Source organism: Meriones unguiculatus, chromosome 6, assembly GCF_030254825.1.
Source record: "Meriones unguiculatus strain TT.TT164.6M chromosome 6, Bangor_MerUng_6.1, whole genome shotgun sequence".
In the NCBI taxonomy this organism is placed as follows: Eukaryota; Metazoa; Chordata; class Mammalia; order Rodentia; family Muridae; genus Meriones; species Meriones unguiculatus.
Window position 1 is genome coordinate 122,828,688 of NC_083354.1, and position 25,173 is coordinate 122,853,860.

General features: G+C 45.0%; 1 protein-coding gene across 5 annotated transcripts in view; it reads left to right on the top strand.

The window, feature by feature from the left end:
* The window catches only part of Chd7 (chromodomain helicase DNA binding protein 7), a 178,495-nt gene that overhangs the window by 70,910 nt on the left and 82,412 nt on the right, over positions 1-25,173 (top strand). For all 5 annotated transcript variants that reach the window (XM_021645015.2, XM_021645021.2, XM_021645020.2 and 2 more), the window contains exon 3: positions 24,092-24,513. In XM_021645015.2, the coding sequence (XP_021500690.2) occupies positions 24,092-24,513 (422 nt within the window). The remainder of the gene's footprint in view (positions 1-24,091; positions 24,514-25,173) is intronic.

Consider the following 25,173-nt stretch of genomic DNA (forward strand, 5'->3'; position numbering starts at 1 on the left):
TCTTGCTGGCGTGTTCGTCACTTGTTTAACACATTATGCTTCTGAAGAGATTCTGAACAGAACATCTTATTCTAATATAAGAGCGATATTCTGGAAGGTTACCAAGAGGGTTTAGTCACATGTTTTATACAAAGCATTTAAAACGAAGGCAGGCACAGGTACACTGCTCATCTGGATTTTTGGTCTTCTAATTAGGTCACCGGTAAGACTTTAATCAATAGAAAGTAATTTCACAGGTCTTTAGGTAATCAAGAGACAAACATTTCTGTGAACATCCGTTTTTATACATCCAGGTGAGTGGTGTACATGAGCATGTAGCTCAGTGCAGATTTCATGTTGTGTGAATCTATGCTGGAGAGGAGAGCTGTTTGGGAACGGAGACTCTTACTGCACCAACCTGAAAGAACTGTTGCGTGCTGGCACAGTCGGAGTCTGGAGAATGAGTCTTTCTATGACCTGGGACAGCTGCCCTAGTGTATTCAGTAAAATGTCTTGATAGAAATCTGACCAAAGAAATGGGTCGACTTCCACGAGAGCGAGCCAGCACCCTCTGTTCGTTTTTAGACATCAGACAGTTGGGAGGAGTGTGCTTGCACGTGTATTCTTCCAGCCTACATGTTGATAAAGGTTGGCATGAGAATAAGCAAGAACATGCATCTCTCCATTTCTCAGACAGCCGTGCAGTCCTTCCTGACCATCCCACCCACAGGACACAAGTCTGCAGGTCACCGCTTCACACTTGAGTTATGTTTAAAGCAGCAGTTCTCAGATGTTTCAGCTACAGGACCTTCATGTTCGTAATGATTGACAGATCCAAAAAAAGTGTCTGTCTTTATGATGGTTGTATTTGCTATACCAGAAATTAGAACTGGGGAAATTAAAAAAAAAAAAACAACATTAATTTACCTAAACCATCATGTTAATACAAGTAACATCTGGGGGAAAAAAAACACAACTATTTTTTAACAAAAGATCTGACTAGGAGAGGATCATAGTTCAGTATTTCTACAAGGCAGCTGGGTCCTGTGCCTGCTGTTTCAGGCTGTTTTAGTTGAAATATGTGAAAGTTATCAGCCCTCGTACACATGCAGTTACAAGAGGGAGGAGTATTGTAATATCTTTGCAGATAATTATAGATAGTCCAAAACTCTACGAGTGGTTGACTCACTTGGACTCGTAAATGCGAACGTGGGAGATAAAGCTGGTTAAAAGTTTATAGGCTGTGGGTCTACCCCCCCCCCCCGCGTCTTCACACCCACCCCCGATTATAAGTTATTTAGAAAATGTGGTTTCGTCGGATTGTGTCCATCTTAAGAATTTGTTGTACTTTTTAAAAAGCCATTTTTGTCTACATCACCACAGTTCGTCACAAGTATCAAAGGAGGCTGGAGCAGGAGGAAGTCAGCTGAAGCTCCGTCAGCGCTTCCTAGAGAGGGACCAGGTTTTAAAGTCACAGAGAGTGGGAACTTGTGAAGCTTGCAGGTGTTGGCAGAATCCTGATTTTGGCTTGAAAGTTCATATTGTAAGTCCACCGTGCCCGTCAGCTTCCTTGAAGTGAAACATGCAGGCAGATGCCTGAGTCGGAATCCCCTTGACTTGTCTTTTTCATCCTTTCAAGTTAAAGTAGTGTTCCATGAAGACAGGCAGCCTGTGCCAGTCCAGCCAAACATGGCAGTACGAGATACGGTTGTGGCCTTCCTGCTCCTGTGAGTAGCTGTGCTGTTCCTTGGTGGGCTTCCTTTTCCCCATGCAGAAGATCGAAAAGCATTATGACTAATAAAATATCAGTCTTTACCGTTTTGTCAAGGACATCTTTAAGTCACCTCACTTCTCTTTCTTAGTGCAGGTTTGTAGCCATAGGGATATAATGATGATTACCAGTAAGTACAGTTTAGTGTCATTGTGTTGGTGGCATGTGTATGCTTGTGTCAGTGCCTGCAAAAATGAACAGACAGACTATGTCCTCATATGTTATAAAGAAATTCTGTTTGTTACAGATACTCTGAAAGAATGTCGGGGATTCAGGTGCAGTGGTGCACACCTGTAATCCCAGCACTTAAGGAGGCAGAGGCAGGCAGATCTCTGTAAGTTCAAGGCCAGCCTGGTCCATTGAGTGAGTCCAGGACAGCCAAGGCTACACAGAGAAACCCTGTCTTGAAAAACAATGTTGGAGAATCCCAAATACCACCAAGCTACATTGAAGGTCCACTTGAAAGGAAATTCCCAGCAGCAAGCAGCTTTCCTCACACAGCAGCAGATCTCTTTTTATCTGTAGAGGGGGACAGTGAAACAGAATGGAGGTGCCCACCGTCAGGAAACAAAGAGGGATGGGTGCTGGTGCTCAGCTCTTTGTTGGGTTATTTATTCAGCTGGGGACTGAGCCCACAGGGTGTTGCCACCCGCATTCACAGTGGCTCTTCTCAGGTAAGCCTCTCTGGAGGAGCCCTGTAGAAATCACCCAAGGTGTGTCTCTGTGCCAACTCTGAATTCTGTCTAGTTGACATTCAGAATCAATCATTCTATCTGTTGTCAACTTGACACCTAAACAAAGCGGCTTTAAATCATAGCCTGTGGCTCTCGGAGGCTCATGGCCAACTCATGGCACAAAATGAGCTCATTCTGATTTCGGACCTTCCCCATAGTCTTCAGTAGTCCTGTTGGTATTTAAAAGTCTAGATCTTAGGGGATGAGGATGCCTCCCTCAATAAAGTGCCTGCCGTGCATGCTTGAGGACCTAAGTTTGAGTCCCAGTACCTGTGTAGAAAGTAGCTGCAGTGGAGAGTGTCTATAACTTCAGCATCGGGCAGAGACAGGAGGATCTCTCAGCTTACTGGCCAGCCAAGCTAGCCAAATAGTCAGTAAATTCAGGGTTCAGTGAGTGACCCTATTTCTAACAAAAAGGGGAGTGACCAGGGAAGACACCCAACACTGCTTCATGGTCTCCAGCAGCATATGTGTACCTAAAGGCATTCGTGCACACACGTGAGCAAGTACATAATTACACAAAAGTTTTTTCAGAGACCCAAGGCAGTCTTAACTGAACTGTGAGCCTATAAACTGAAAGAAAAAGCTATGTTTCTAGTGTACCAGGAAGAAGAACAAACATTTCCACTCTAAGAGAAAGGAGAGGGAAGGTAGCAAGAAGGACTGGACCAAAGCAAGCCTGAAATCTAGCAGTGCAAACACTAAACCCTGCAGATGCATTTCTGGCATCTGGAGTTTGTGATGGGATCACCCGATTCAAGCCCTTAGAAGCCCTACTCTCCTAGCTCTGCGGCAGCAGCAAATAAAGATGGTCTCTTGAACTAGTTCATTCCACGCCTGCAACTTTTGACCAACCCTGTCTCAGTGTCACAAGTGACTTCCGTCGTGCCTGCAAAACTATTGCGTGACTCTCACTTCTCAGCTCTTCTGCCAGCCCAGGATGTTGCTGGCCTCCCTTGGATGACAACCACGGGCTTTGGTGTGCCTTTGAACCCTGAGCCCTTCAGGGCCGTTCTCATCTGCACTATTAACAAGCTGGAGCCATCAGTGCGGGATGCAGCCCTCAAGGTTCCTTTCTGTTGTCACGGTGCAGAGCATGAGAGTACTAACTTCATTACAATTGTTGTAGCTTTCTCTGAGAACCCCACCCCATCCCACCTCCACCCCCGTTTACGGCTCTGAACTCATCCTCACCCTTCCCTCACATAAGACACATTGCCCATGTCTTTCTGCTTTGCTTGTTTACTTCCTTTTACTTCAGACTTGAATCGGAGCAGTGAGCATATCAGGACATGAATGTCAGCTTGCTATGAGATTTCCTCGGCCAGATGACTAAGTCCATTACTTTTGAATTTAGTTTCAAATCAGTTATGTTCTCAGGATACAGGCAGAATGAAAGCAGGTTCTCTATCCAAAAGATGATATGAATGAACTCCAGCCCAGTTTCCAATAGACTCCTTCATCTCCAGAAACCTTTTAAGCCAAGGCCTCTGTTGTCCACATTTCTGTCAACATTCTGATCTTTGAAAATTCCCACCAAAATACGTCTCTTAAGCTCTGCTGTATTACAGGCTGTTTCTAGTTCCTTGCTCAAAGCTCTCACATTTCTCCTATAAACCAGTTCCCAAGTTGGTCAGTTTTATCACAGTGGCTCTGGGTGTCGGTTTTCTATGCTAGTTACTATTCTTGTTGTTTGTTTTTTTTAAATTAAAACTTACAAATTAAGAACAAACACCACCACCCAGAAGAATTTACCAGACCCAAAGTCTGTCTCAGTGAACCTCTATGCAGTTAGAATAGCCATTTTGAAACTGCAGAACTTCATATTTCATTATCAAATGTATCTTTCATGCACTTATCTACCACTGAAAACTGAGAAGTTTATCCTAGAGGTAAAAGTAGAAAAGGAGTTTTCTGTGTTTATTCATGACTCATGCCCACTACCTGTAGTCAGTCCTGTATCATCAGCTACTGTATATGCCCTTTCTTGTTTTCCTTTCTACATATTACACTGTACCCACATGTACATTTGTTTACATATATGCTAGGATCCACATATGAGGGAGAACATGTATATTTTTTTCTTTCTGAGATCGTGTGACTTCACTTATTCTAGCCCCATTTTCTAGAAATCTTGTGATTTTTTTTTTAGAACTTAGTATGATAGTACATAAAGTGGAGTGCTGTTAAGCTCGACTTTTTTGTTATTGTTACTAAGTAACTAGTAAGAGGCAACATAAGGGAGAACAAGTTCATCTTGGCATATAGCGTGAAGGGAAGCCATCCACCATGGCGGGGCAGGCACGATAGTGGTGCTCACATTGCCTCCATAGCACGAGGAGGGAGGGGTTAAATCTCAGAACTTTTGTCTTTGTCTTGTTTATTTTTAAATCCATACACCCTGTAGTAGTTATTGTACAACTTCTCATTTTTTCTTTTGTTTAACTTGCCTCTTGATCTTGTTTTAAAAGCTCAGGTAGCTTTTTACCATCCTCACAGTTGGGTACTTTTGTATATATATATGTATATATATATATATATATATATATATATACACACACACACACACTTAACATTCAAAAGTATTTACTGATTTTCTCTTCTGTGCCAGTAATTGTCACAGGCATCACAACGATCATAGAGCTAACACTGCAGCGAGGGAGACAATCCATGAAATAAATTGTGTGTGTGAATATCATCAAATATTGATATGAGCTGGAAACACAGGGATGAGAGATGGAGTAGAGAAACTTAGAGGCTGCTAATTTAAATAACTTAAATCAAGAACACTCTTGATTTAAAGTCTGTTTTTCAGAAGGTGACAGTGAGCAGAAACCCTCAATGAAGTCTAGGGGTCAAGTGTGAGCGTGCCTGGAGAAGAATAGCCATGCCTGAGCCTGGACCTGGAGCTTTGTCCGAGGGGCAGCCAGCAAGCCGAATTGTGGTGTAGTGATAGATGGGGAAACTGCCGGGCAGTTTAGTCACAGAGATAACTGGGGACCAGATGAAGCAAACCACTGTGAGTTCTAATAAGGAACTTGTGTCTTACCCTGAGGGAACTGCATACAACCCGCTGTGTATTCTGTTGGGCTCCGCTGTTCTTCCAGAGGAATGGATAGGAAGACAGATGCAGTTACACCTGGGGCAAATTGGAGGCCCTTTGTTTCCGTTGATGGGGTGAATACTAGTTTAGGGGTTAGCCTAGTCTAGGGTGGTGGGGGGCAAACTGTTCTGGTGTTTCAAGGTAGCAGTAAAGAGCATTTGCTGATGGATTGGAGATAAAAGTGTGTGAGAATGAGGGAGGTTAAGGTTTTTACTTATGTAGTTAGTAGATTGGAAAAACCGTGGGAAAGTGTAGCTGAAAAAAAAAAAATCAAGCTTCTACTTGCTAATCTCCGGATGCTTTCTGTACCGAAGAGGAACTTGCAGGTGGGTGGCGAGGTTATAGGATTCAACATGTAAAGGGAAGTTGAGCTAGAGAAGGAAGTCACAAGCTGTCCTCATAAAGATGGTGTTTGCTAAAGGCCTGGTTGGGCTAGCTAGAGAATGCGGCTAGTGTAAGGAGGAGGGTCTCTGATGCGTGGCAGTTCATGACTCTGTCCTAAAAGTTAGAGGAAAGTAGGAGAGTGGTCCTTGGTGGGAGGGGCCAGGGAAGTGATCTGAGTGTCTAGTGATCTGAGTTGCTGACTGGTTTCCCGGCAGGAACTCACTCATTATGTTAGGTAGTCTCTGCCTTTAGGGTGAAGACTGGTTCTTAGCAGGGTTAGTTTTACAGGCCAGCCACTGCCATGCTCACAAATGTTTTTGTTGCTGTTGGATTGTAGCAGACTTCTGATTCTGATTCTATAGACCAAGCGTGATGGTGCATGTCTGAAATCCCAATACTTACGAAGCTGAGGCAGAATGATGTACATTCATAGCTAATCTGGTCCACATAATAAGACCCTATCTTTAAAAAAAAGAAAAGGAATAGAGGGACATAGCAGTAGTAGTCCCTCATGTTTACCAAGACACAAGCTGCCACTGGTTTCTGGGATACAAAGTTGGATACAAGCAGCCCTGTAAACTGTCTGCTGCTTGTGGTCCAACAAGAGAATGCATACGAGGTTTGTAGTGCATTGCTAATGATGAATTCTGTACAGAATCTCATAATAAAGCAATGTCAGAAAGTTGTTGTTATGACCGATATTACAACCAAGATGTACAGTCAGTCACAGTGCATGCTATGTGAGCATAGGGATAGGAGTTTAAGTGCCCTGTATCCACATAAAGTCTAGGTGTGGCTGCACACCTGTAACTCTAGCCTCACAGGCAGCCAATCATGGGCACTCAAGGGCTAGCCCACCTAGCCTAACTAAGAGACTATGGCTTCAAGGCAGTAAGACAGAGAGCCATAGAGGAAGAAACCCAATGTCATGCTCTTGCACACAAAGACCATCAACTTCTGATTTCCATTCCTATTCTTTCAACTGTTGAGTCTTTATACATATAAAACAAACAAGTTCTCCAGCCCCTCAACCCTACTTTTTTTTTTTTTTTCTGATCTCACTGTCTAGCTCAGGCTGGCCTGAAACACAAGAGCCTCATGTTTAATCCTTTTGAGTTCCACCAAGCCCAGCATAAAGAGATCAGCAATCTTAAAGTACAGGAAGGTATTTACGAGAGGTTGTTCGTTTGAAAAGCAAGAGCCACACTTCCTTACAAGGTACTATAGGAGAAATCCCACAGCCGGGATGAAAAACCAGATTGCCCCGGAGGCATTGAGGTCAGACCTGTGTTTGTGCTTTGTGTGCCCCACTTACTGTCCTGCCTTGCTACCAAAGTGAACAATAAATTGGGGTGTTCGAGCCAGGTGGGGAGAGAAAGGGAGGTTATGGTGGCACTTGAGTTGGTGAGATAGGAATTTCGTTTAAAGCCGGGAGCAAGGACACATGCCTATAATCCCAGCACTCGAGGGAGAAGTAGGCGGATCTTTTGAGTTTGAGGCTAGGCTGGTCTACGAAGTGAGTCCAGGGCAGCCAAGGCTACATAGGGAAACCCTGTCTTGGGGAGGAAAAACAAAACAAAACAAAACAAACAAAAAAGATTTTCTTTTACAGTCTCAGATTTCATCTTTATGATAAAGGTGTTACCATTTTTATGATAAAGGTGCAGTCCGCTGGTGATATCATGCTTGCCTAGCCCTTTCCTTCCCTAGATCCTGATGCGAGAGTCCTGATACCTTAGACCCTTTGGTACCTTCCAACTCCCACCCTCCAGGCTAGGGCCTTGTAAAATTTTCTGTATTGCTTTTCTTGGGGCTGTGAGCAAATAACTAATGAAAGTCGCTGAAGAGGAGAAGGGTTTGTTTTGGCTCAGGGAGGGGAGGAGACGGAATCAAGGCGGCGAAGGTATGCCGGTAGATACAAGAGGTGCAGGGGATTAGATAGTCTCCACAGCCGACGAGTGGGGAGAGAGACAGTGCTGCCACTGAAATCACTCTTTCTCCGTTCCCTTTTCATTTTGTCCCAGTCTGCGGGTCGGTGCTGGCCACACTCAGCGTGTGCCTTCCCCTCTCACAAACATGCCCAGAGGTGTGTCTCTGGTGGCTCCAGATCCTGCCACAGTGACAGTAGAGATAAACCCCTACGCATCATCTCAGGGTTTTCCTGAGATTTAGATGTATGCATGTGTTAGGAGAGTAGGCAGGATCTTCATAAACTGTTAGCCTGGTGCTGGCAGAGGTCCTCTGCCTGGGGGTACCTGTCAGAGGGACCGGGGCACTGATGTCCCTTCACATAAAGATGCTAAGGTTGATTTAGGGCTAGCTGGGACCAGGAATGAGCCAAGTCCTGTCCTCCTCTGGCCCTTGCTCTCTCCATGTCTCCTTGGCCTGGTGAACCAGTTGTTGTTTTTAGAATGTTTTCCCTCTAGAGCCCTCAGTCCAGAGCACGCAGCCTTAATTAGAAATCTCTCCTCTCTCTGCAATGCTGTGTCTGCCTGCCAGTGACTGCAGATCTAAGCTGTTGCCTGAATCAGTCAGCGCTGTCTGGGTAGGGACCACTGTCTGTTGTTCACCAGGCATGGTAGCGTAACACGGGGGTGAAGAGCATGACGTTTGGAGCCCTGACTGTCACTTAGTGAGCAGTGGCAGAATTAATGTAGTTTTTCTGGTTCTCAGTTTCTCTACTCTAAAATGGGAGTTGTCTGTGGATGTGTCTTAAAAGTGCTGTTAGAGGGCTCAGATGAGGAGCCGAATATGCCTGGCCCAGAGTAGCTGTCTGTAAGTTACTGTTGCAGTTAATGCCATATTGTTACAGCTGCTCTTGCTGCCGTACACTATGTCCGCTAGTGTCCCTGCCATCGTATCCTAAGTGGAGTGAGGTCAAGGCTGGTGCCCACTGCCTTCACAGTCGTGTTCACTGGGTATGGCACGGGGAGTCTGTGTACTCAGATATGCATTGCGCTTATTAGCCAGGTGTTTTGGGAACATGGGGAAAGAACGGTCTCAGGAATGTCCTGCTGCAAGGAAGTCTCCTTGCTGCTGCTCCAGATGGCTGGGGTGGACCCAGAGCCAGGGTTACATGGTAGCAGCACAGCAGGAAAGAAGACTGAAGAGATTGGAGGTTGTAGGAGACAAGAGTGCAGAGTGAGGCCAACGCAGAACCTGGGAGTGGTTATGGGTGGTGCTGTGTTGCTCGAACCGGATGTGAAACACAAAACTGTCTAGTTGGGTTAAAAGCACAAAGTGAGACAGGCAAATTTAATTATAGTATATTTTATTTGGTTTCAAATATATACAAAATACTTTTAACATGTTAGTATTTGACTGTCATTTCAATAAATAATATTTAATACAAAAATGGTTTTCTCATTTGTGTTTGTTTTCACTGAATCTTTGGTATGACTTTATGCTTGTGGCATGTCTTACTTTGGGCTGGTCTGTTCCAAGAACCCATGCACCCGGTGACCACTGTGTTGAATGGAAGGGAACTGGCAAAAAAGACAGTGCCTGTAACAGTGGAGAGAATTTGAAGGGCTAATGGTTGGACAGGCCATGGTTTTTGTGTGTTGATGAGGCAAGTGGCCTTCAGGTTGGAAGAATTTAGGCAAAAAGCCTGGGCTTTATCTGTGTTTTCAGGAGTGGAGGGGGAGGTGAGCTGATGATCTACACTTGAAGTTGAGGGTTTAGGTGCGATAATGGGCTTCATGGATGTAGAGCTTAACTCTTGGGGCCCCGTCGTCTTGAGTCCTGGAAAAAGGATTTGATGCGCTGTAAACCCAACATGACCTCTGGGCTGTCCCTCCCAGTCAGGCCTGTTCTGCTCCTGCCCCCGCGCTGCCTTAAGCTACTGTTGGACTCCAGGAAATAGTCGCCCCACCCCCACCCGGGGATGGTTGTGGCCAGAGACAGAGAGCAGCAGCACGTGTGGTCATTCTCACACAAGCAGGAGCTCTTGGGAGAATGGAGCCTGGGGCCTGCCAGATAAGTGCACTGTCACGGTGCTGTGCCCGCCCAGCCCTTCAGAAGGCTCACTTTAAAGTCACGTACAATAAGGTCAGTCATAAGCCATTTTTGTATTAATAAAAGTATGTCCATTTTGGACATGAAGTTTGGAGAACTCTCTTGAATCTCCATCCAGGCAGCTGCTTCTGTGCCACAGTCTGTCTTCAGGAGTGAAGTGATTGTGGTTACTGTAGGGAGCAACCTGTCTGTCAGGTCTTTCGTGCAGGGTGCTCATCTGCTCTGGGTCTGTCCATCCCGTTCATTCGCCAGCCACCATAACCGTTCATTTACAATGTGCCATTCTCTTTACAAGAACCAGAAGTAAGGGCACAGAAATAAGGTTGTTTTGTTTTGTTTTGTTTTTAAATCAGAAACAAAGTCTAGTTATTACTTAGTGGTTGAGCTGCATGACAAAACTAAATGTGGCCGTATGTAGGAGTTGATATGTTGATATGCAACCAAATTATTTGCAGGGCTGGGGAGGAGGGGATGCCCGAGGCAGGTGGAAGGGGCGCTGTAGCAGTGTATCAGTTCAGAGGATGGTGCGTCAGGCCAGAGCAGAAGTTGCCCCAGCTGCTAACATGTCTTCATTTTATCGCATCTGTTTGCTCAGCTAAAGGTTTGCTGCCCTGTGTTGGGCATCAGAGGTGCGGAGAGCATATCAGGTGCTGCTGGGCCCAGAATGAGGGCCAAGAGGGGACACCAGTGCTCAGGTCTGAGGCTTGATGCCCTTTCTACCTTCAGCACTAAGCTCAAGTATGGGTCAGTCCCCAAGTGAGGTGTTAGGGATGGAGTCATCAGGCAGTATGGTAGGAGTTCCTTGGCCTTGAGAAGTCCTTCATTGCCTCTGCCTGTACAGATATGGGAAGGCCCTCTGGAGAGACTGCACTGAAACCGAATGTTGAAGATGGAGTGTGGATTAGCGGAGAGGAAAGGGTGGAGTGATCCATCCAAGCCCTAGATTGGGAAAGAGCAAAGTGCCCCTGGTGTGACTGCAGTTGTGGGGCAGGGCAGAGCACAGTGAGGGTAAGGAGGCAGGTGGACAGCCGGAAAGATGGTGCAGGGAAGAAAGGCCTGACCCCTGCATGCTGGGGGAGCCTGACTGCAGTGGGGGCAGGGAGCCCTGGGTTGACAGTACAGAAGTGTTGTCCCTCTACACTGACGGTGATCATTTGGAAAGATTCAAAGGGGCTTTGAACCTAAGCGATGAGAAGCAGTTCTGTCCAGGCCTGGACTGGGGAGACATGGCAGAGATGTGCTACCAGGAGGATTTGGAGAAGGCAAGTGTTAATTTTAAGGATGAGTGAGGAAGGGGCATTTCAGTCTGGGTCAGACACCCCAGCTACGAGTCCAGGTGTGGAAGTCAGGAGCTCCGCTGAGGGAGGCGCCTAGGTTTTAGTGTGCAGATCTTGAGGGGTCAACAGGAAGCCTGGGGTCTTTGTGGGAAAGGAGCACCTGGCTCTGTCCTGTGGTGAATGAACTCATGAGTGTTGTCAAAACCTGAGAGACAGTAAAGAGACAAACTCAAGACAGAAGGAAGGAGGAAAGACAGGTCAGTGACGGGATACAGCTGAGGAAAATGGAGTAGTGCAGTCTCCCACTTTGAGTTTTGAAAATTTTCAAATCTATAGAAATGTTGGGAAAATAATACAGTAATTACCAGGTAATAGTTTTATTGATTTTGTGTATGTGTCCATGGTGTATGGGTGTGATACACACACACACACACACACATACACACACACACACACACACACACACACACACACACACACGCATGCACATGTGCACACACACCAACTTTGTGTAGTTGAAGCTCCTCTTCCACTTTTTTTGTGGGTTCCAGAGACTGAACTCAGGCCATCAGACTTGCTTAACAAACACTTTTACCTGCTGAGCCATCACTGCCCCTCTAAGAATTAATTCGTTCATTATTGCCCTGTGTGATGTCTGAGTGTGGGTAGCATGGGTGCTGTGTTGTGGCGTGGAACAACATTTGGGTGTCAGTTCTTTTTCTGTGGTGGGACCCATTGGTTGAAGTCGCTTTGTCAGGCTTGCACAAAAAGGCACCTTTACCCCATCCTGTTCACTTCTCCCCTAAAACTAGCAAGTGTCAGCATCCTGTCACACTCACTTTATTGTGGTCCTGCCTTAGTTCCCTGGAAAGAAAGAGCAGGGGAGAGGGACACACTGTATTTTTGTCTGTTCATTGTATTTTGGGGGGCTGGGTCTCATGTGACCCAAGCTTGTCTCAAATTTGTTATGTCTCTCAGGCTGGCCTTGAACTCCTGACCCTCCTTCTTCTACCTCCCAAGTGCTGGGATTTTAAGGTACATGTTACCATTCCCAGTGTAAGGGGCAGTGTAACTAGCTCTAAGGGCAGAGGCAGCTTGTGCAAAGGCCCTGAGGTGGAAGGATCTTTAGCTTGTGTTTCTTGATAAACAAGGAATAAATTTTACTGGAGCAGCAAGGAAGAGGTGGGAATCAAGAGGTGGGAATCATGGGAGACATTAGCATCATGGTAGGAGGAGGCCATACCAGTTAGGGCCTCCATAAAGACTTGAGAGTTTACTGTGAGTGAGTTGGAGGTCAAGAGAGACAGCTGTGGTCTGGTCTGTACCTTTAAAGGATCCCTGAGACTCTAGCAGACAGACTGGGGTAGAGGGCAAGGCAAGAAGTGAGGAGATAAGCTGGAGAGCCACATCACTGGGGCAGGCTGCTCTGGGCGAGGCTGTCAGGATGCGAGCTCTCTGTGCTGAACATGGAGTTAGTCCGTTACAGTTACAGATGGGTTGGGATGGAAGTTGAACCTGTGAAAGGACAAGGACCATGCCAACATCCTAGCCTGCTGGTTGAGTGACAATTTGGGGATCCTGGAGGTGGGCAGAGAATCGAGAATAAGGACTGAGGTGACTGCTGAGGTGTCTGTCCTTGGACTGAGGTGTCCAAGGGGCTATCAGGCTGGCCTGTTGGGTAGAGAGGCCCACAGCTCAGGGGGGAGGTCTGAGCTGGAGGAAGGACTTTGCAAAGCACCCAGCCGGATGGAGGTAGCATGCTGACTTCGACACATGGGTAGAGCGGAGAGGACTTTAGGCCCAGGAGCCCTGAAGAAATGACAGGTGGGGAAGATAAGCCAGGCAGAAAGTGCAAGGAAGGAGGGGAAAGGGCCATCCTGGATGTCTCCCGAAGAGGCAGCAGTGAGTGAGCAGCTGTGTGGGCTGTTGCTGGGAGGTCAGGTGAGCTGAGGAGCCAGCCGGTGGGGGTGGGGTCACCTTGGTGAGCGCAGCTCTGTGGAATATTAATGTGGTTAGAGCAGACTGAAGAGCACTGGAGGAGAGGAAGTAAAGACAGCAAATGCCGTTGCTCTTTCAAGGACTCTTCTCTACAGGGGAACAGAGAAGCAGGGTGAGAGTGGGAGGAAGATGTATCAAGTGGCTCAGTAAATACCTGAAATAGTTAGTGTGAGGCCGGCTGGAAGGATGCGCAGGTGGGGAGGACTGGCCGTGCAGGAGGCACAGTAAGAAGTAGGTGGATCAGTTTGGAGGAGATAGCTATCTAAATTACTCCCCAAGGCTGACTTCTAAACCACTATTTTAAAGTGTTGCTGCAAGGGTTCTCTGTGTTGCAGAGGCGAGAATAGGGACCGCCTTGGCTGTGTTTAAGGCTTCCAAAGCTCTGGGCACCTGCCGGTGCTTATCAGTGCTGCGTTGCCGCAGTCCCTGACTCCTGCTCCGTGGCCCCTGGTTCTTCTGCGTGTGCTGGGAAGAATTTGGGTGCTTGGAGGCTTCCTGGTCATGATGTCCCAAGGCCAGTATCCAGCCTCCATGTGTCACTAGAACTTTTCCCAATGAACCTTTTCCTACAGGCCCTTGACAGCATTTGGTGGCCTGTGCTGGAGCTCAGGCTGGACAACGTCAGGGGCCACCTTTTTTTCCTCCCCTCTCTGAGGATTTTTTGTTTGTTTGTTTGTTAGGGATATAGGACTTCTAAGTTAACAAGCTGAAAGAATTTTGTCTACCCAAGCCTTATTTTTCTGGGAACGGGTACCACTTTATACACCTTGTATTGACCCGAGACTTTAGTTCCTCTGGGAGGAACTGACAGCCTGTGGGGTCTCTCAGAGTTTTCCCTTTGCACCTTTGAATTCTTCATTGCCCACGGCGCTGTGTCACATTAGGACTTTTCATATGAGCACGTAGTGTACATTGAACATCTCTCCCTCACCCGAGATTTGCTTCTGTAATGGAAAAGATACATTTTATTGGAAGGTTTCATTTAGATTTCCAGTTCTGGTACTGGAAATCTAGTCTTCAGAGATCTTCAAATTAATTTTGTTTTTGTTTGTTTGAGAAACTTCATTATACTTCCCACTGAAATTATCTTTACTCCCCCTCCCCGTGTTACAAATGCTTTTTATTTTAACATTTTCAACATGGCAATGCCAGACTGCCTTGAAAAGATTATGTAGTGAAATTGATACATAAATATTGCTAAAAATCCCTCTTAATGAGAATAATTATCTTTTCCTTTTGCTCTTACATTTGTATTTTAAATGAGGACATTAGAACACAGGTGTTAGCATTTTAGACAGAATGAAAATATCTTATCAGAAGTCACCTGAAGTAATATAATTTAAGCTTAGTAGTGAATGTGACATAGATTATTCAGCGTGAAGTGTTTTCAGATGGACACAGGTATCTTAGTGATAGGACACTGGTGAGTGGCTGCTGCTCCTAAGGCCAGGCTAACCTGCACAGCTGTTTAAACTCCAGCAGCTTGGCTCGGAGGGCACTGCTGTTTTATAACCGTATTTAAAAATCTGTTCCTCTTTTACTCCCTCAAACTGAGCTCAGAGATATAATGGGTCCCATTATGGGTAAAAGGTCTGTGACTCAGCCATCGAGCTACTCAAACTCTGGGCTGTTTTAATTGCCACCATTAAAGCTTTAGTACTTTTATCTCATAAAAATAGATATCATTGATGTAAAATGTGTGCCTGTTGAAGATACATGTGTACCTCTGCCCTCATAGTTAGCTAATCAGCCATTTGAGTTCCAAGTTAGTTGGGTTTTATGCAAATGGGAACATGACATAGATCACAAATTTTGTTCTGAGTTAGTCCTTTAATTAAGAAGACATTCCAGTGGTTCTCAGGGCAGCATCTCAGACTCTGTCTCTCTCAAAGAACCTTACTTTGGCTTTGGTTTACATAGAAACTGCGTTGAATTGATAGAACATTGGTGGGTCCCCAGGTTTTTCGAACCCAATGGTACACTGCTTCTGGTCCAAGCACTGACTTCAGTGGTTCAAGGGATATAGACAGACTACCCTTCAGCCCTTAGTTGGCGCAGTAGCTAAGTCTAAATGTGGTAGCTGGAGGTGTCCTCTCCCCGCTTGTCTGCTGGTATGTTCTTGTTGCCAAAATTATAAATTCTATGATGAGGAAATTTCAAAGTGTGATGGAAACTCCAAGAATTCGTCGTAGCTAATTATTAAAATGTGAATAGCCAGTTTGTCCAGGGCTTTGTTTTTCAGGGTGCTAGCATGCCACCGTCATTCATTATTCATATTGCTGTGCACAAAGATGACACCTCTCTGGATCTGCCGTGAGTGCATCTCAGCAAAGTTCAGCTGCCTGCCCATTCAGGCTCGCATCTATTTCTCTAATTACCTGGCCGTCTCAATAGGTGGCTCCCTCCTGCTCCTGCCGTCGCGGGACTGTGTTCAGATAAGAGAACAGAGTCTTGACTCTTAAGGACTCAAATCCAGGCAATTCTAAAACACAAACCCACCCACACAAAACATTTGTGAGCTACACAGCCAGCCTTTCTACTTGCCCAGCTGTGTACATTCAATTATAATAATTTTCTCAGTTGCATAACATTGCTGTTTGTTTATTGCTGCGTTATTAGTCAGTGAATGAACCTCCCTCTTTTTGACCCCTCAGCAGTGTTTATAAAATACTTAATTGCTTTGGTATCTTCTGTTTTGTGTGTAATTCCAGCTGGAAGGAGTCATGAGGACATAGTTCCCTGTAAGTGTTTATAAAAGACTGTTTCTAATGTGCAGTAAAGTTTCTTTAAAAAGTCAGTATTGTGTGTGTGTGTGAACTTGAGAATGAAGGTTTTCTTTAAAAGTCTTCTTGTGACACTGTAAGTGGTACAGTGGGAGCCCCTGACCTCTCCCCAGCCCTGTGCAGGTGGTCCTTACACTCTGCTCTCCTTGCCTCTTGGAGTAGCTACCAACAGTGATGAACTGGTAGGCAGCATGGTTGAGAATGTGGGCTTTGCAGAGAGACTGCCTGGTTTCAGTCCTCCCTCCTTTTAGGCTGTGTGTGTGTGTGTGTGTGTGTGTGTGTGTGTGTGTGTGACTTTTGATAGATTTCTGTCCCCTTTGGCTGCATTAGATTTTAACATTTGTAAATCAGAGAACTTATGATGGCACTCTTCACAGAGACACAAGGAAGCTCTGCCATGTTGTTTCAGTGTGTCCACTATCTCACAGGGGAACGAGGATCCTAGGGGAAAGAAACCAAAAAGAAAAAGTTCAGATCCGAAATCAGAGACTGTTAGTAGTATTAAGGTAGGTATTTACTGAGCCTGAGGATTGCTGTGGGATGTGTCCCCACACACGTCATGGGCATGGGTCAGCTGAGAGCACTGCACTGCTCGGGGCTCTCCAGGGTGTAGACCTGAGGCCTCACTGGAATCTTCACCACCAGGTTTGGCAGAGTCACTCTTGGGCTACCTGGAACAACAGGTTTGCCGGGTATCACCGGATGCCACCCTCAGCCCCTAGAGGCTGCCTTCGAGTCAGGCCTGTGGTTTGTTCTCCACCATGGCCACTGGCTTCTTCACAGCTTAGAACAACAATCTTCTCTCCTCTTTAAAAAGCCTCCCTGATTTTAGTCAGGCTTGGCTAGGATAATTGCCTCTTTGAGGTAACCCCAAAGCAGTGCTTTCCCACCTTGATCAGACCTGTGACATCCTTTTACCTTGGGCTAGAAGTCATAGGTCCTGCCACACTCAGCTAATGGGGCAGCTTTAGAATCCTGCCGCCCACAAGATGCGAGTGAGTTTTTATAGAGCACAGTAGTCTATCATTAAGCATTTATTGTGCACTAATATGCTAGAGTCCCAGTCTCTGAATCTAGTGGAGAACTTGCCTAGAGTGTATAAATTCACTTTATCACTAAATTCCTTTAACCGCCCCCTCCCTCCTTCAAAGATAGTTTTAGTCCCAATTCTGCAAACCCCTGGGATTGCTCAGTGTTAGAGAGAGAGAGAGAGACCTATTGTCAGTCTCTGAAGTCTGAGTTTTTAAAAAGCCATGGGAATGAAGATCAGAGTAAGTTGCTCTTAACATTCTACTTTTTAAATAACGGATGTAAGCAGTGTGAGTTGTCTTTCTGGAGCCAAAGTCTATACCCTGATCACCTGTTGACCCCACCTTTTTCTAGAATGTCCCTCTTGTAGAACACTGGTCATGCCTGCTATTACTAGGGACTTCCCTGCTCTTGTGGCTCAAGCAACACAAGGAATTATTCACTCTTACTGACACAGGCCTTTAAAAAACAATTTTTATTATCATTATTTTTGGTTAGGATGCAAACTACTGGGTTTCTCCAGAGGCCCTTAAACTGTATTGCGTTTGTGGTTGTGTTGTGTCTTCCGTGCGATGCAGGGGCAGTTCTGTCACCCTTGTATCCCTCCTACTTAAAGAGCTTTTCATGAAGGAGATGGTCAAGACACAGAACATTCTGGTTACCTGCGCACTATCTTTGAACAGCTGTCAAGTGGGAGAACATTGCTCAAGTTTCACATAAACAACTAAGCTAATTTTTCCAAGCATTTATGAAGTCATGGAAACACATCAAAACATGTTCAGTTTAAATCGGTTTACTTTGTACCCTAGGGGTGTGTGTTTGTAGATGAGCAGGCCGTTTCCACTCCGTGGTCCCTAAGTGAAAGCCTGTGATTTTTATCTAGTGTTTTCCCTGAGAAATAACAATCGACTTACAAGGCAGAGGAAAGAAAGGGTTTAGAGTCCTTCCAGTGCGGCTGATTGATTAAAACACATGTAGGTCCATTCTGTAGGATCTGGGGAGAGTTTTAAAGGCAGGGCAGGGAGCAAAATTGTCTTTTCCTGGCCCTTGCAGAACTGAACTAGTCCCTGGGATGTTCCGTCTCATCACTGACTTGAGTGGCCTGACTCTCAGGGAGCTCTGAGGGCTGTGCTGGCACTCTGCCTTGGAAACAGCACTGCTCACCTCCAACTCCGCATTTGGGCGAAAAATCAGTGACACTCAGCGATACTCTAAAGCTTTGCTCCACAACCTAACTGGAGTCCTGCCCCGACCCTTTGAAGCAAAAATTTCAACTTTGTATTGAAATAAAAGCCACACCACCACTACCCCCTCCTGTAGGGCAGGGCTAGGATTTTAGAGCCACCATCTTTATGGCTTGGGTTTGGACAGTGGCCACAGCAGAGCTGGCTGTACAACCACCCTTCTAGATGACGACCCCATCATGGTGATGGCCAGCAGGCTTCCGCGTTCTCAGGGCAGAACAGCAAAGCACAGGCGCTTCATGGGTGTTAAAATTAAAGCCTTTTCTTACAGCCTCATGACTTTGAGTCCTTTGTAAGGCTTCCGTTCCTGCCCCTGACCCTCCTCTTCCAAGCAATGTTAACATCACTGAACCAGCCTCAGAGGGCCATTCCAAGGCTGAAGAGAGGAGGCATGTCAGGGGCTTAGTGGAGCTGAAAGCATGTCTAATTAACCAACAGCAAATAGTTGAAAGAGAAACTTGACTCAGTGCAGTGCCCTGGGATGGCTTCAGAACTTGGTGTTTGAACCGCCCGCCCTCCCCACCAATGCTAGGATCTGCAATGCCCTCTTCCCATCACCCCAGGAGTGCTGGCTGAACACCTGAATAGGCCTGTGGGTCTGCACCCGACTCTCAGAGACCCCCAAAGCTGCAGTACCCAGCCTTGGGCAGGTAGGAAGAGAAGAGAAGATGTAGGAAAGAGAAGAAAGCCAGAGGTGGCATGGATGATGAGTAAGAAAACCAAAGAGCAAAGGGGACAAAGTGCTACCTGCCCCTGCCAGCTCTGAGGGTGCCGAGGAAAGCTTCTGTGCTAGTGGCATCTGGCTCTGCAGTGTCCTTCAGGTCTAAAATTTCTCTTCAAGGGCTCCCTAGGCCTGGCCCCACTCCTAAGTCAACTGTGCCTCTGATTTGAAACTGCTTCAACGCGGTTGCCTGCACATTTGTAGCTCTTAAGGGTTTTATGATGAATCATTTAGATGCCGGGTATGGCTGGCAGCGCTCACCTGTAATCCTAAGTACCCACGAGGCTGAGGCAGGTGGATAACAAGTTTCAAGGCCAGCCAAAACAAAACTAAAGTTAAAATACAGACAGACAGACACACACGCACACATATATACCTCGGCTTGAGTTATGTGTTTTGTGTTTTCCCATCCCAACATCCCAGTGGTTCTATTTCTTCCCCAAATATGTGTTGAATGAATAAATTAGTTAGGCTCCTGATAGTAAATGTATCAATAGCAGCATCTCTAAAAAAAATTTTTTTTTAGTTTTATCCTAAAAGTCTCAGGAGCACTTACTGTACCATTGCTAAGTACTCTGAATCTTTATATACTGTTTGGGCCAAAGGATGAACTTTAGTTTTTATACCAGGCTTAACTTCCTTAAAGAAGGTAAAGGATTCAGGACGCAGGGATGACTAGATAAAAAAAAAAAAAAAGACAAAAACAAAAGTTTACAATGTCAGTAATAGAAACGTGTCCAAAATAATTTTTAAAAAGTATCATGAAGTGCTTTCCCCATCGTACGTAACTAATTAAGCTTTGTAATTTGTAAACCATTTAAGTGGTAGTTGGCTGTGTTGCAAGCCCGTGTTTCTTGCTAGCTGAGTCGCCAGTGGTGGGCTACTTCCTTTGGAGATGTCTCGTCTCTGGAGTGCGCCCATGGCTCTTCTCTGTGTCTCCCTGTGGCTAATTTGCTGGGGGTATAAGGCAGTAGAAATGGTGTCTCCCTAGTCCAGTCAATAGCATCTCTCCACCTTTGCCAAGCATAGTTCTGAATCTGTACCTGTTGACATATGTGTAAATTCAGATAGAAAATGCATGCTTCTTTGCAGATAAGATGTCTTGTATGTGAAATTTTAAATACAATTAGGAATTGTATGTATTGTGTGTTGGTGGTATGACTATGTTCCTGACAGGTACAGACTTGAAGGCAAAAATATGAAAAAGAAGATAGCCTTTTGTTTTGTTTTGTTTTCTTCCCTTTCTTTTTTTTTAAAATTCTTTATTAATTATACTTTATTCACTTTGTATCCCCCCTGTGGTTCCCTCCCTACTCCCTTCCCAATCCCTCCCTTCCTCCACCCTGAAGATAGCCTTTTTAAGCCAGAAAATACTTAGAAGAAAAATACACTCAAGACAGTTAAGAACTCTCTCCCTCTACTTTCCTGTCGTCTATGATATTTCAGGGTACTGTGGGTCAGTTTTGCCTAGAAGTAGCAGAGTAACTGCTCTTGCTTCCCCCGTTGGCTCACTTTTGATAAGTGCATCTGGCCCCTCTATACTTCTGTATGAGGGCATACTCCTGTTTCCTCAATTGCTGTGCTGTCAGCAGTAAAGTGAGGACAAAAACAATACAACTGAATTTTTTAAATATACAAAACATATACATCTTTGGCCATTTTAACTTATCATTTAATATCAGTCAGCTGTTTTGAGTCCCAAAAGACCACGCATACTTCTTACAGATATCAGAGGCATGAGGAATTATGACTGAACTGTGTTAGTAGAAAGTCCTACAGGGGTGTATGAAATACGTTTGGTATCTAAAAATCCCTCACATTCGCTTTAATAAACGCGAGGTTTTAGGAATGGCCTATATGGTAATATCAGATGTTAATGGCATTGATTACCTGTCAGGGAGTGGGGATGGATGGGAAAATGTCCACTGTAAAATTAAATAGCATTAGAGAAGACTGTACCAAGCGCCTGGTGGGGGCAGTAGGGGGAGCCCGGCCTGACAGACTTTGTCAGGGTATTAGTGGGAGCTCCAGGTTTTTTTTCCCCTACATGATTAAGGCAGACCATCTGTTCTTTGTTAAATGTTTACAAAAACAGCTTCCCTCTAAAAGATTCAAGGAGAAGTAGGTCTGGTAAACACTCCTATCTCTGAGCACCTTTCCCGCCCTCCTTCAGATAGTACCAAAACAATTCTGTGCATATCAAACAAGATTAATACTTTTTTGTGTTCACTCTTCACTTTTCCCCTCCTTGTGGAAGATTAAATTTTTTACCTAGTCACTAATTTATGGCCTCATTTATTTCTAAAAGAAGCATCTAAAATGATTTGTGTGCTGAAGTGTAGAGATGAATTTTCAGCTTTTCTTTCTTTCTTTCTTTTTTTGGCATTGTGTATGAACTGCTTTTTTTAAATTCATAACTGTGTTGGAAAAGCTCTCAGAAGACCCTGATATTCTGTTAGTGGAGTGGATGCCATGCAGGTTGAAGATGGGTACCCCCTAGTAAGTAATTTACTCTTCTAAACTGGAATCTTTGTTCTGACTTTCCCTTACTTTCAAAGAATAATTTTCCTCCTATTTTTTGAATTCCAAATTATCCCCCCGCAAAGATTGATTTTTTTTTTTTTTTAATGCCCTATGTAGAAAAGCTATGTCTTTTTTCCTTGTCGATTACATTAGGAAGTTACTAATTAACTGAACTTGGTCTGTTTGCTTGTAGTAAGAGTGGAAGTCAAATCAGCTAACTCAGCTAATGCCTGGGGCTGAGGTCACTGGTGTTTGTGAGGGAAAGTAGAGGCCAGTTGTGAGACTTCAGTGTTCGGTCAGTTCAGTGCTGGCTTCACTTTTCTCCTTCCCAGAAAAATGCCTGTATGCAAGGCTTCCAGAGGAGAGGGATAGAGTCAGAGGAGTGGGAGGCTTTGGAAACCCAGGTTCACATTTCCCCTTTTCCCCTTTTGAGGCTTCTGGTAGCCACCTTGCCTCCTAGAACGTACACTTCCTGTTTGAAAAGCCGGCGTAAACATAACCCCATGCTGTTCCTCCGTATATGTGTGTGAGTGTGTGCTCCTCCTCACTCTGCTCTCAGCTTGCCTTCTGACATGCCTTTACTTTGTTTGAATTCATTCCCTCTTTGCTGTGACCAGGAAGGGGCAGCATAGGTATTTTAAGACTGGTCTTAATGCCAGTTTGCTGCTGTTGCTGCTCAGGGCCCGTGCGTGTTGGGCACCCCCTCTAACTCTGCGCTCCCCATACTGGCAGAAACTTAGCAGGTGAAGGAGTTGAACTTTGGTTGAGTGAAATGACTTCTCCAGGAAGCAGTTGGTGGTGGGGGCTGGACTAATCTTTTAATGTTTCAGCTTGGGATTATAGGGCATTTCTTCCCTGCTGAAGTGTAATTGTCTTTGGAGTAGCCTGGGCAAGTTTTGGAGGGAATGGTGAGCTACCTCCTTCTTAAGCTGTGTTTCAGTTTGTGAAATGTTTTGGGGACAGTCATGGATAGGATGAAACTTGTGGTGTCTCCCTAGAAAATATGCCTGCATGTAAGGTTTTAGGAGCTGGATGGATTTAGAAGACACTGGATGAAGGAAAGCTGGATTCATCTCTGACCTCCAACCTTTTTGTGGCCTTGGGGAGTGACGTTACCTTCTGGAACTCTTAAATTTTTCTCTGAAAGATGGAGATAAATCACTATGAGGTGTTTTGTTTTGTTTTGTTTTTGTGGATTCAGGTAAATGGACACAGTACCTCAATATAAGACATCGGGTACGCCGAATAAATAAGTTGTATTGAGATGTGATGTCTGTTGCCTGCACTAACCTTCCCCCTTTGGCCCACAGTAATACTTAGCCTATCCTGTGTTTGTGCTGAGCCAGTGTGGGGTAAGCCTGGGCTCTTCACAGGTCTGCTTTTGCAGGGTGTAAGATGTATCATCTTTGACATTGGTTCCATTATGGTGTGTTTCCTCAGACAGGTTAATTTATATTAGTGTGTCATTGTCCCCAACTGTAAAATCAGAAAGTTCCTCATCCTAGTCCAAAGATCTGATGTGGGTATTTGTTGATGCTGAGGTCATAAAGCCCATGCTGGGCACATCAGAAGATCACTCATCTCCCAGGAACATAGGAAAAAGGCAAAAGATGAAGGAAAGTTGCAGATGGGATGTTTCCAGGTATTTTGTTGAAATGTAAAGGTTCTAAGATGCCACAGTTTGCTTGGTGGACAGTGAGGCTGCTCCGCCCTGTTCTGGGTCATGGGCTGTGAGGTGGCTATGGCAGGAGTCATTTACTTTGATCTCAGTTGACTTCTCAGCGGCTCATCCTGTTTGTCAGTATTTTCTAATGTGCACCTCCCTAGTACATGGCAAGATTTCCCTGAACAGCATCTCACATTAACTACTTGGATTTCTTCTTCTTAATAACTTAAAAAAAAAGTATGGCTTCAAGAAGTTAGAAATGATATTGTTCACATTTCACATTATTTCAAGAAATTTAGCCAGTGTAAAAATCATTCCTCTACATGACATTTTAATCTAGATAGTTTAATGTCACTTAATCCAGAAATGACCTGTATACTGTAAATTTATGTTATACCTAACTCCACCCCCCCCACACTTTTTAGTACTAGAAAATTTCAATGTTGGATATACATGTTCTTTTTAAAAGCAACTGTATTCTGTATCTTTGAGTTCCCCTCACCCATGGGGAGAAAACTCTACAGACTGAGTGTGTTTTACTTCTCGTCCTGTGTTCTTACAGTTGAAAGGGTACAGAGTGTCTAGTCTGTAATAGTTTTCCCCTTCCTGCACTAATGTTTTCCTGTAGTAATAAACTGGTATTTAAATTTTAACATTTTCCTTATTGAAAGGTACTTGTCCTAAAGAAAGGAAAATGTTTTTAGGCTGAGAGAAAATGGCAAATCCCATGACCCTTAGTCTGTAGATGTGTGCTTCCTTGAGCACAGACTACGACTTCAGAAAAGCGTCAGTCGCTGACTTTCAGTTCCTTTCTTTATCTGAAGAGTGAGAAACTAATTTCAATCCCATTTGTGTTTCTCAGCACTCTCCATCGGAGCCCTTCCTAGAGAAGCCAGTGCCGGATATGACTCAGGTCAGCGGACAGAACGCTCCGCTAGTGAAGAGCGACGATTACCTGCCATCCCTAGAGCAGCAGCCGCAGCAGAAAAAGAAGAAAAAGAAAAACAACCACATCGCTGCAGGGGATCCCAGTAAAGGTTTTGGTAAAGATAACTTCCCTGGTGGGATTGATAACCAAGAACTAAGTAGGAACTCACTGGGTGGGTCCCAAGAAGAAAAAAAGAAAAAGAAAAGGCCGAAGGTCAAAAAAGATCCGAAGGAATTGAAGGAACCGAAGGAGAAGAAAGAGCCCAAAACCCCGAAAGCCCCGAAGATCCCCAAAGAGCCAAAGGAAAAGAAAGCAAAAACTGTCACACCAAAACCCAAATCCAGCAAAAAGTCAAGGTAGGCTGTGGGTGGGGCTGAAGGCCGCACTGCAGAGCAGCCCCAGGCTGCAGCGGGCGCATGGGGGCGTGGAGTGGCTGTCTCCATATATCCCTGAGCACCGTTTGCTTCTACAGTGCAAAGCTAAAGTTTTTGTACATTCTAAACTTTAGGACTCCCCTGTTATGAACTGTCAATTTAGAATTTTTACTGGATTTAAAAAAAAAAAAATTAGCAACTGGCTTCTTATACAACTTCACTTGGCTCTTTGTGTAACTGATAGGAAGGATTCCAGGCAAAAGCAAGGCCACTGTGTGGCTCTAAGCGTTTCAGCGCTGTCTCCAGAACTGGAAATAAAATGAGTTGTGTCTGTTTGGCAGGGTAGGTCTTCTCTGGCAGGTTGAAGTCCTGTGGGCAGCCTGGGAGAATCCCAGGGGTACTCTACATTAGATGTGGCTTCAAGGACAAACGGTGTGGATTCTGGGTAACAGGAAAGAGCCTCTGTGTTCTCTCTATGCCCCACCAGCTCTCTGACCCCCTAGAAGGCATATTTATTCAGTAAGAAAATCTGAGGGAAGACATTGAGGACTAATTTTTTTCATTTGTTCTGAACATTTCTAACAACTGTTCTGGTCCAGTTCCAAACATCTGAATCTATTTTTCAGAATATGGCGCATGTTA